The 13,374-nt window shown below is 33.6% G+C and overlaps 1 protein-coding gene across 1 annotated transcript in view; it reads right to left on the bottom strand.

Moving 5' to 3' along the window:
* The window catches only part of LOC123701504 (kinesin-like protein Klp68D), a 46,581-nt gene that overhangs the window by 15,033 nt on the left and 18,174 nt on the right, over positions 1-13,374 (bottom strand). The window contains exons 4-5 of the mRNA XM_045649007.1: positions 10,990-11,262; positions 6,037-6,230 (exon numbers count right to left, since the gene is read on the bottom strand). Coding sequence (XP_045504963.1) covers positions 6,037-6,230; positions 10,990-11,262 — 467 coding nt within the window. The remainder of the gene's footprint in view (positions 1-6,036; positions 6,231-10,989; positions 11,263-13,374) is intronic.

Below are 13,374 nucleotides of genomic sequence, written 5' to 3'. Positions count from 1 at the left end.
CGTTAGAGTTATGGTGTGATAACGTCACAGTGGTCGATAGAGCAGGCAATTGGATCGACGCTACCACCCTCGCTAAAGAACAAGGTCGCAGACAGGTATAGCCTAGAATCGTAGTTTCTAGAACTATTTTAACTACCTAGTGCTTTATGGGATGATTTTAGACTTACATATGAATTAAAATTAGTGGCTCGGTTTTTACTTTTTAAATGAGTTTTGTTAATATCTAGTGGTGCGAGAGTTTGGCGTGGTTGGTACCTGAAATGATAAACTTTCAGAAATTTCACATCCCGCATAGGCACTTCATTTGTAAGAACTGTTACAATAATATAAAGAAAATATTTTACAAATTATTTTACTTAGAACTGCAGAATATTATTTACAGAATATAGAAATTAATAAAGTTATGAATGAAGCTAAACGCGGCCGTGACGCGGCATTCATGCACAGTCTTGAGGGATGTAGATCATATAATCACATATAATGATAATTTTTGAATTGAAAATGAGATAAGCATTCTGCATTGCGCTCAATTGTGTTAATTACGTCGAATATGGCGCAGGAAGAATTGTCCTATTGATTTCAGAAAATTATGACAATTTGCCAGAAGAAAAAGAAATATCCTTTACCTTATAAAACTTCTCCAATCCATCATCATTCAAATTAAATCCTTAGACGCTTTTTACACTTCAGGTTTAATTGAACAATAAAAAATCTTCAAGAACTCAATTAAGACACTGTACTGTAATTAGCGAAGATTTCAGATAAACACGTGTATATTTACTTAAGGTCAGTTCCACATTGAATCTCACGTCACCACTTAGTTCCATCCCGCTCCCTGCGCCCACGCACACATTGTTTCATGGACTATTTAGCTGGCATAGGCCTTGATGGAAATGACCTTATTACTAAGCTTCTGCACTAAATAACTGTATTGTTAGCAAATGATTTAATTATATTATGTGTAGGTTGTAAGTAGGTAAAAAAATGTCTTACAGTTTTCATGTTCTGTGTGTTCTACTAATGTGTGAATAAGATTGATTGATACTTTATTTGTATCTTCTTTTACATCAGAGTAGCTAACCGTTTGGGCTTGACTAAGTATGAGACTAATAGTAATTCATAATTTAAAATTATTGTATAAATAATGGTCATTTATTATTGAGAACTTTACTTGACTAGCTATTTTAATTTACCAAATTTAATCATCAAATATTCACTGAATGCAGTAGGACTGTAGGAGTAATTGCCCAAAAATATGCCATATGAATCAGAGGTACAGCTTCATGTATCATCATTCATCGTATGCTAATAGGAGTTGTTTAATTCTTTCGTCTGCAAATCTGGCGGCCATCGACCGTGTACAAAAAATCGCAACAATGCATTGAAAGATGCATTCATCTCATTATACAATAAACATGATTTCTTGTCCACCCTTATTCTGTTACAATAATATTTACGATTCAACCATTTTTGCATATTTATAATGTTGAATAAGATAGAATACCACATGGATTCAGGTAATCACTGGACATTTTTGCCTTATATTTTCAGGAACACTCTGTCATGAGTAAACATTAAGACATTTCTTTAGAAAGTTAAAATTGAAGGCCTCATTGCGGATCACTCCATATGGCGTTATGATATCTCCAATGCCACTATAAAAGGACTTGAAGGATTTATATGAAACCTCCTCGCTTACGTCACGGTTAGGACAAATAAGTTGTTGTAATGCGAACAGGTTTCGCGAAACAATGGATGTCGCGTGCGCACCAAGATTACGCACTTGATGTTGTTCTTACACTTTGTAGTGTTTCTTGTATTGGTTTGTTTTGTATTAGTTGTACTGTCCTCTTTGTATTAGTTTGTTCCTAGCTCAATCCCTACACAGTACAAAATAAAGTAGCTGAAGCTTTATGTTCGTCCCTATGAGTACTTAAATCTTTAAAACCAAGCAACGGATTTTGATGACGTTTTTTTTTACATAAAGTATAATTAAATAATTTGTTAATTTTCTACATATCGGGCGTTAGTTATCAATAAAATAATTAAATAACAATAATTAGCCGTAGATCAATGAGCCTATAAATTTTTGGTAATTTTTCATTATCCATATAAGTAAAATGGAATTCAGAAATCTAATGGCAGTTTGATCACACACTGCGACAGAATTTATGTGTATGGTCAAGAAGACTTAAATGGTGAGTCATTAAAATTTAATCGGTATTTGCAGTTGCATTGAATTCCTGCAGCATCAAATCAAATGCTTGGAGAGAACTGGCGCTAAATAGTACTCAGAACCATAGGAAGTGATGCCGATCACAAAATATAAGAAATGAAAAGAGCTGCAAAAAAGTATTGAAAAAAAAACTGTTATATAGCATCAAGAATCAATTAAAGTATCGAAATCCCGAAACCGAGATCTCCATATCGAAATCCTATAATCTGTATTGTTAATATTATATTAAAGGAACTGTATAAAAATGATTACCAACATGTATAGAAAGTTTGACCAATAATTGTTTTCAGACTCCTAGGGCTAATTAGTTCGAGAATAAGACAAAATAATTATATTTGTAAGGTAACAGGTGTTACTGAAAGCGAGCGTCGTGTCCTCGCTCTGCAACCGCAGAAGGCGAAATCAAACCGCATCTGTTTGTATACATCACCACGTTAAAGTACTTAGTAAAAACTAAGTGATTTTGTAATGAAAATAAGAAATCGTTTGTTCATGATTACTTAAATGGTCCTGAGCATTCAGAAGGTATAATTTAAAGGCAGTGTTCTTCTATACAAATATAAAATTATTGAAATTGTATACGGTAATGTTTTTGTGTATCGCGCAATGACTTTTCAATTAACTTTTTCAGTTTGAAAAAAACCTAACCGAAATTACCACAGAACAGGAAAAACAAATAGAAGTGCTATAATGTCATAATTAGTATGGAAACCAGTGTCGCCAAACCCACACATTTAAACCGATAGTTATACAGTACACTACAAGTAAACTATGCCTTTGATTGGACAGCTTAATTTGAGTAAAAACCGACTTAGGTTATAAATTCAGCATTTCAATATGTACCCTAAAGCACTATGTTACGGTTTATTTTAGTATAACATCCCTAGGTATATTAGCTGTTTTGTTTCTCTTTGCTCAGAAATTCCAAATTCGAAAACATTCAGCTATTCCACAACAGAGGGCGTTAATTTTCGATAGATATAACTTTGAACCTCAACACATAGATATAAGGTTGAAATTTGTGTCACTCTAAATTAATGACATTAACTTGACATTAACCTGATGCTATGCTCTAAGGGATGTCAGCCTTGTTATCGATAATTCACAAATAAATATATTTTTGTGCATTTTTTTTTCTTTCTATTAAATAAGTATAGTATAATGTGTCACATTTTGGAGTATGTTTTATTATTACTAAGTACGCCTTTTCATATTATTATATTTAAATAAAAAACGGAATAGAGTAGTATAAATCTATATTTACAAAATACAAACAGAAAATATGCATTATTTTAAATCCTTGAACTGCCGTAGGTTTGATGTATCGGCGGCCTTTGTTAGACTGCTTAATGCTGTTCGTCATCCAGTTAACTCGTCACGTTGCATTAATTATCCATTTCTCTTTTAAATTAGCCTCTTTCGAAAATCTATAAATAAATAGGACAAATAAAAGCTAAGGAAAAATAAAATAAAATTTAATATTTATAATGTTTGTCTTTTCTAAAGTATCGATACTGTCGATATGCGCCACATGCATCACTAATCCAACATTCGTTTGTTTATTGCAATAATATTCCAGAAAGTCTTGTTTGCTGTTCAATCTATATTAGTACTTATTTCTTATGGATTAAGATTCATTTTGACTTAATATTTTTATAAATTTTTGACAAATTACGACAAGCGAAGTTATAACATAAAATATATTTAAAATAAATTAAAATAAGACTTACCGATGGTATGAAATGCCTCGATTGCTGATATTAATTAGTCTGCTATCATTTTTCCACTCTAATACCGAACAACACGCCCTAATTAATGAATAAATATGGAAAAAAGGTTTGACAGCTGACAACCGACTCGAATATTTTTCTGCGCACAACTGAGAGCAAGTTAGGTGATCTACCTTACTAGTGACACGTGGGCCACGCCCACATCGCACTTCTATTTGTTTTTCCTGTTCTGTGGAAATTACCTATTGAAACAGAACGTCGTCGCATAAATGACAGGAATAATTTTTTTTATTTTTTTTTTTATTTTTTTTTTTTACTTTATTCGGTAAAAAAAAAAAAAAAAATGTTCAAGGTTGGAGATTCAGGCATAATATTTGAGATGAAAGAGGTTCAATTTTTAGTCTATTAACAAGGTCAATGCCAAAGCTTGACCCACTTGTAGGTACGTTCTCCTTGAATAAGAAGGACCGAGCAACCCTAACTACATATTTAGTAATCTATACTAATATTATAAACCTGAAGAGCTTGTTTGTTTGTTTGAACGCGCTAATCTCATGAACTACTGGTCCGATTTGAAAAATTATTTCGGTGTTAGATAGCTCATTTATCGAGGAAGGCTATATATATCACCACGCTAAGACTAACAGGAGTGGAGCACAACGGGTAAAACCGCAGGGCACACCGCACAGATATGTCTTTATGAAGAGAGGAGCTTGTAACACCATAAGTGACTTTTTATTTGTCCTTTTGCCCATTCGCGATAAACAATTTCTTTGTTTTCACATACTATCCAGTTAAAATAAGACTGAAAACAGGACATGTTAATATGGCATTAGCTAATAGGCGCCACTGGCTCATCTCTTACTCATTCGGCGCATTGCCCCGGCTTTGTTTGTCGTATTGTTACTCAGGCCACATGCATGCGTTTAATGTAAGACTATATTATAGTGTTGTGTTTTGACATTTCTCATTAAAATATTGCAGTTAAGTCAACTAATTTATGTTATTGTATCAATTACTTAATCCTCTTGGTTTGCTCAATATATGATACCTATAGTTATCTAAAATAGAACCTAGAATTTTAACAATAATTATGAAAAAAAAAATAGGTTCTTCTCTATTTGCGATATAGTTAGTTATATTCAAAAGTTTTTTTAGACTATTTTGTGTGGACCAGCGAAATTTGTTTTCCGCATTTCATTAAACTTTATTCAGTCGTATTTATTTGTAGAATTAATCATAACTGAACGTTGATACTTAGTCATGATAACGATCTCATTGTGTCTCCAATTGAAATGAGTAATAGCTCTAATTACTCAAATTTCGAAACAATAAAGCGCTATTTGAGGGGCTTAGGGTATATTTTGTCCTAATCGCTGTAATTAACTAATTTTCCCCTTTTAGTCTAGACTATATATACCTATTTAAGTATATAAGCCTTTCTTTAAATGCGTAATCCATATGTTTGTTTTATATTATTTGGCTAGTAGGTATATCAAGGAACTCTAGATATTTTATGTTTCGTCTGTATAGGCACAAGTAGTACAAAATGTTATCGCGTGTTTACGGGTAGGGGAATCAGAGACCCGTATGAATAGGTAAGTTACTTTTAATAATATAGTCCTTATCGCCAATTCTATCCAAGCCAGCATAGCACACCTATACGGCAAAATAATTAAATAGTACTCTTGGACAAAGTACACAACAATTTCGGGTCGATCTAACCCGACCTCTAGTGAAGAAATACCAGGAACGTGGTTGCGCGACGGTTGTTTGTTCATGCCCGTGCCTTACGCAGCTTTATAAAAACTACACACCTAAACACAAGAACTTTTGACCGCCTCCTTGGTACAGTGGTTGACGCGAGAGCGTAGAACCGAAGAGTCCTAGGTTCGATTCCTGATGGAGACGAAGAAAAAAAAAAGTCTCGGTTTGGCAGGACACAGAAGGCTGATCACCAACTTGTCCCTAGAAAATCGATCAGTGAAACAGATGTATGGATTATGCATCTCCCCTTTACCCCACTTGGACACGGGACTTCACTTTTAAACACAACATAGTCATACGTACCGTATCCTGTTGGTAGAGCGGTGCGCGGTCTCCACGGTGACCAGGAACACCGCGTGACTCCGCGACGAGTGCTCGTTCATGTCGGTGCGGCCGGCAGCGCGGTTGCGGTTGCCCGCGCGCATCACGCGAACCATTTCTGCGGCTGATTTGCACACTATTGACGTCATCTCGGGGATGTAGAAGCCGTTCAGTTCCTGGTGGAGAAATAGGCTGTTAAGAAATGTTAATATATCGAGTTTGGGCTCGTTTTATCGTGTTGAAGATTACACAAGTATTAAATAAAAATAACTACGTTAAAAAAGACGTCTAATTCATGGTGATTATAAATAGACAGACATGAGACAATATTGTTTGTAAATAGCAAACAAAGAAAAATATGTCAATTACATCCCGACAGTCGCGACTGCCAGGAATCCGGTTTGAATATGCATCATAATATTTGCACAAAGGGAATTAAACATTAATAAATGCACTTAAAAACTACACTTTGAGCTAAGTATTTCCTTGTTAGAACACGTTTAATAGCCTATACTTTATTATGATTAACATCTATAGTGGCTACATAAATAAAAAGCATCCATCCATTTGTATTATTATGTCATACATACAAAACAAATGTATCTGCTTGGTTAATGGACTTATAATTCAGTTCAGTGACCACGAAACCGTATTACATATTTAAAGTAATTCGTTCAAATAATAATATAGATAATATTCGTAGTTAGAATAAGAAGAACTAAATTTCATATCCTTGGAACTAAAGAACATGTTTTGTTAATTCTAAACCATACGTTTCAGATTTCCAAACTGAGCCTGATAGACATAGAGATTTGTTTACTATGCTTAGTAGCTTTAATCTTGGCATTAACTTAGAAGAGATAATCTACAGAATTTTTGAAGAAAGAAAATATTCAAACGCATAAAAAATAAAGACTTTACTACGTCCGCGTCGTAGGACGTCCGATATCCGTTCATCAAACAAGAATTTGTTATCAAAACAAGAAAATGACAATGGCCATTATAATTTACCAAGTTATTTTTTCTGTTTGTAAACCCGCATAGGCAGAAGCACTCACAACAAATAAAATTATTGTGTAATTTTTGATGTAACTCTCAAATTAGATTTTTTTGCGAAATATAAAATTGAAAATCAAAATAATTAGATAAGAAGATTTCTTAATAGTTTTGAGAGCAGATTTACATCTAAAACAATGTGGTACATTTAGATAGGTATAACTTCTTGACTATCTTTCTGTTATGGTAAATTGTAGTGACTGCTAAGGGAATTTCAAATTAAATTAAGTATATCCTGTATTTTGAAGCCGCAGCAATACATTATATCTGATACCGTTTGCCATTGCTCTTTTGTTCTTTTAAGTATTAAAATATTATAATCAAAAATTATTAGCGGAAAACGCAACACAAACCTCCGCATCTGAACATCTGCCCTTGAGAACACTATTTATATCATATTTATATACTAATAACCTAAAATACGAGCATGACTCACAAATAGGATAGTAATTATCCGTAATCAGCGACGCGTGTGGTAGAAAACGTAATTTGGCGCGAATTAATTGCATTTGGCAATACCAGCTTTTTATTTAGCAAATTGTACTGTATGTACATGCCGACTTTTTTACTCGTTGCACTTGGGGTCAACATATCTTTATTTATTATTCGATTGTTCTACGTACGCGATATGTGAGATTAATACGAAATTAATTTAAATAATTTTGCAATGAATAAATTTTACGATGCAAAACAAGATACATATTTCGCACCGTTTTGGACGGTTGCACAGCAAACAACCAAACAAACCTCAATTTATAGTTATGTAAACAGCTCTTGAGTATTTGTTATTGAAAATAATGTTAGCGTATTTTGTAATCCTAATGATTTTTCGCGTATTGATTTTCTTTACGGTCAAGTAGGTGAACATTGAACAACCTACAGTGCACAACTACACAATCTTTTTGACAAGTCTCCACCCCAGATACAGCCTTTAGGTACCAGAACTCAGAAGGTAAAGATTACGAGATGGAAAAATGCCAAACGTTACATTAAGAACTAAATACTTAATCATAAATATTAAGTTTAAAAAACATGCTTCAATCAAAGCTTCTACCACAAAAAGCCGCGAATAAATCTATCGTTGGAGCATGTTGGAACGTCAGCTAACCCAGCATTCAATTTCCAACCAGAAAAGCGAATCAAGAGTGCATCAATGAGCAATGAGCATAATTACCCAAGGTCACTTCACTTTCATCTGCTCGTTATAACTTGCACAACTACGTGAAACTCGTGTTTCTAATTTACGGTTTTTGGCATGCGCAATCGTGGAGTTTCCACGGTTAAACTTTATAAGGGACTTATCGCGAAACTGAAAGTATTTCATTGCAAATGTGTTTAAATTCAATGATGGTCCTTCGAGGTAGGTCGTGAATAGTGTTCATATATTTCAAATTTCAACAACATCTTTAGTATATTAAACTCGAATGAGACATATGTATAGTTTGTGTTTTCAGTTTTCACAACGTATTTAAAAGAAACATTTCTCGTGATTAAAAAGCTTTTTTCTTAAGTTCATGCATACATAAAATCACACACACGTTTAAATCTCTTTCTTTGACCAATTTTCTGTAGGGTGTGTATATTCATTTGTCTTACCATTTTCCAACAAGCAACCCAAACTACCTCTACATAAGAAACTAAATATCACGTTGAAACATCAATTCATTCGTTGACTCAGCATAGAAACGATCTTTTAATGCATTATTATCTAACTTGTATAAAATTAATTCAAATCTACAATACGCAATACTATTTCTAGAATTCGCAAATACTACTCATAAAGATAAATTAAATCTCTTAACCTTAATGATTGTTTCAGGGTCGGCTTATCACTACTTAACATTTTGATAATAATCGATAATGCTGATAATACACACCTAATATTTTTATTGATTATGATTGGTACCAATTTTATTCTATTACTTTTTAAAACTTTCCAATAAAGTTTTTGAAGTGAAACTTCTTTCGGCGCGTTGAGAGGAAAATTTTAAGGTCGCGTCATGGCAATAACGTCACGTCATGGAGTAAGGCGACAATTTTGGTATCTTTGAGTCTTGCCAAAGAAGTTTCACTTCTGACACGTGTGCTCGGCAAGAACGCTCTTTTTTATCTGTATAGCTACATAATATCATAAGTGTGATATTCCGAATCCGAATTCGAGATGTCATTTACGTTACATTTTACGATGATTGCACTTTTCTCAATATCTCACAGAGGCAAGGAAACAGAGCGGAGTAATTAATTTTATTTTAACAATTACTGAAGTGAAAACACGAAGACACACACGAACGCAAACTAAAGTAGGGTAAAATGTTAACGTTTGTAAAATTGTTTTTACACGAATAACAATATTAATATTACTAATTGTATTACCTACATTGCACGCGTGTTATTTGAAGTTATGAAATAAAAGCAATCTGCCCTTGGTTGGCCACAATTGCGGTTTCAATACATGCTGATAAATATATTTGTTTATTGTTTAAATAAAAATGTAAACAAATAAATAAAACTGAAGTGTCTCTTTGAAACGTTAACTTTGGAACTTTTTCCATAACATTAAGTAATAAGTGACCTTAAAACGTTTTAGCGCGTGAAGTAATGTTTGTTTTTAGCAAATAAGGTGTATAAGGCTATGGGGGCTTGTTGTAATGTTGACCATAGATTCGACCTCACAGATAACTTTATGTATTTTCTTGTTTTATTTGACACCATATTATACGAGAATTTATATAAATACTGTTATTTTGAAATACTACACTTTTAGAGCTAGCGCGCAAAACCACCTTCGTCTCCGCAACTATTTTGTCTCTCCTATCAACTCTATGGGCTAGTAAGAAAATGCGCGCACGTAGCGACGCAACTCCCCATAGAGTTTATGGGAGAGACATAATAGTTGCGGAGACAAAAGTTGCTCTTGTGCGCTAGCTCTTAGGCGTAGATAATATGGTGAAGAACATAATAAAATTGCCATTACCTATGATTTTATGTCTGCATCTATTTCTGTATTTTAAGCCTATTTTATTTCTATTGCATGTAAACACGATTTTCATTATTTTCTACTTTTCTTTATTTGGAATTTGAACCACCTACTGCGTGTCGATACATCACATCACACATGTCGTCCAAATTTTCCATTCTATGACATGCTGGCTTCATCACGATCTTTTCTTTGACCATTCGAGCAATAGTGAAATTAACAATAGGCCCATAAATTCGTAATTTTTTGCACAGGCGTAGTCACGAACTCTTTTTCATTGTATTCAGAGGCATAAATCATCTACTATTGGTACGAATTTTTTATAAGATTCAGAGGTCTCCATCTCTAAGCCACTATTGCTCGTCGTGATGTTGTTAAATAAGGATATATGTACAAGTGAACTAAATAAAGCACGACTGAACACAAACAAGGCTATAGGAGACGCTAATGTTGACAATACGCGCGGAAGTGGTTATCTCAACCGAGTTACTCGGTTTACCTAGTTAGTCATGTATTTATGGTTATTTTGTCTTATTTATAATGTGTCGGACGGATGAGACTTTATGGAAATTCTTAGGTACCTATGAGTTTTTTGTCAATCATTCATAGGTACTATCTTTGCTGTATCAAACTCACAAAAAAAATTTTGCAATAGACTTCTTCTAGAAGTAATTTTGAATAAATATAACTTATAACATAGTATAACCGTTTTCCTCCGGTATCAAGTAATATATGTATTATGTTTGACTATTTGTATAGATTAGATTTCTTATAAGTCAAATATGACCCCACATTTTTCCGTTTAAAACTGAAGCAAAAACTAAAGTACTTAATTGCTTGTAAATACAGCACTAAAATCAAATGGCGTCTGCCATTTATATACTTTTATTAACACTACTAACCTGCCCCCTAATCGTGAGTTTCTTGCACTCCTTACTGAGCAGATCCCTTACATCTTCAAGGTAGAGTTCCACAAACGAGCACGACACGAGATGCGTCACATCTGGGCTTGCCGTGTTCTCTATATGCGCCCACATGTGCCTGAAGGTGCGTGGTATGATGCCCTCGTCGTCAGGTGTTCCTTCCATCGTGTGGGTTTTGCCTGTGCCGGTCTGTCCATAGGCGAACACACAGCCGTTGAAACCGTCCAGGACGGACGCCACCAGCGGCCTGACCTGCAGAAGAAATTGTTTATGAGTATTTAACGGGAATATGGTATTGGAGCAGTTCATTTAGTTGACAGTTCATTTACATCGATAGTTTGAACAAACTGAGCACTTGGTGGTGACTCCAAAAGTTGCGGCTCTAGATCTAATTATAATATTGTCGCATAAAAGAGATTTATACGGTAAAGCTAACTAATAACTATAATCTAAACAAAACATTCATAAGGAAAAAGAAGGATATAAAAACAAATGAGTATCGAATGCAAAATTACTTTATTGACTAATGTAATTCGTACTTTTCCTCAATAAAAATCAATAATCATAATGCCTATTCTTTTATAAGGATAACAAATAATTATTTATTTACTTTATTATTTTTCAAAAACAATGCGCTTTGTATTAGAAAAATTAAAAAGCAGGTCAATGTTTTAAATAAAGCGTATCGATCAGATCGGAAGCGCTCTAACATAGTTAAGGCCATCAATCACTTAGCGCCTACTGAGAGTTCAAATATAATGATTGTGGCAACCGCGGGATATTGACCGGAAAAAGGGTTGCCACCCCACTAGGTATATATGGCGTGCAATTGTGCATCGTCTAGGTCCTATCGTATTGATTAATTTTTTACGATGTTTTCACATATGTAAAATTACTAACAATGATAAAAAACATGTTTAAAATATCATGAATACTATTTCTTTATAATTAATACGACGATACAATATTAGTAGTTAATTGAACAAAAACAAAAATAATGATAGTAATTTATTCTTATATTTATTTTGACAATCAGTGGTTTTATTTTAAAAGAGGAAAAAAAGATGTTGCAACATCACTTTGAAGTCAATAAGAATTAAATTTTGAGCTACAACATTATATAGGAAAATTACTTTTCGTTGGATAAAGTTGCCAGTATCTTATTTTTCTTTCTTCAATGTATTTTATAAAGCCACGAAACATCTCCTATTTATTATAATGCTTATAATTATAGAAAAATTGAGCTGCAGTACTTGTAGAACAAGTTGTGAAAAAGTAATTAATCATTGAACACTTATCGTTACTATTAATTATATTCACACTATAAATCGTGACGTTCACTGAGTGAACAAAACAAATAAAACAAAATAAAACAAATAGAACAAATAAAATAACTAGCGGTCCGCCCCGGCTTCGCCCGTGGTACATATTTACGTTTTCTCTACATAAGAACCATCCTCGTACTTCAAGGAATATAATAAAAATAGAATTAACGAAATCGGTTCAGCCGTTCTCAAGTTATGCGCTTACCAACACATTTTGGGATTCATTTTTATATTATAGATTACTCGCTTTCAATGGGACAGAAAACTTGGCACTGTTATCAGCTGAAAGAATATCTCGCCGCAAAAAATATTAGTTGACCTCAAGTATTTTTTACCTTTTTTACATTTCGAGGAAAAATACGGTGGATTTAATTAATTTGGTTTGGAAGTTAGATATTTATAATGTTTAGTAGGTAGTAATTAAAGTTTATAGTGTACTAGCTGTGCTCCGCGGTTTCACCCGCATTGCTCCGCTCTTGGTCTTAGCGTGATGATATATGTATAGCCTATAGCCTTCCTCGATAAATGGGCACCGAAAGAATTTTTCAAATCGGAGATTAGCAAACTCTTCAGCTTTATAGTATAGTTTGTAACACGATTAATCCTTACTGTAATTTGAACCTTTTATTACAAACAGAGACATTATAAAGATTATAAATCCTGAAGTTATTATACATCGAACGCATTAAAACAAATTAGCTGTATAAATAAAAAAAAGTCCATCAAAATATATACGCACGAAGCATTTTGACATTGCTACTGATTAATAAATTCGCAAACCGTAATGCAAAATTCATTATCACTACCTCCATTTGCATACATAAACAGAGCGGATCGAAATAATTACAAAAAACACAAAGTCCATTTTAACATGTCACCGCAGTTACGTAACAAAATATGAATTTAACGGCGCATCTGAAAATCACCGATTGTGTAAACTGACGTAATTACCGTAAGCTTTGTATGCGCACGCGCAGCCTTGACTGACAGACATAACGACTTGCCGGTCATTATATAGATATTAAAGTAATTACGCCGT

This window comes from Colias croceus, chromosome 21 (assembly GCF_905220415.1).
Source record: "Colias croceus chromosome 21, ilColCroc2.1".
Classification (NCBI taxonomy): Eukaryota; Metazoa; Arthropoda; class Insecta; order Lepidoptera; family Pieridae; genus Colias; species Colias croceus.
Note: the sequence above shows the minus strand (reverse complement) of the source record. Positions and strands in the feature narration are given on the sequence as shown.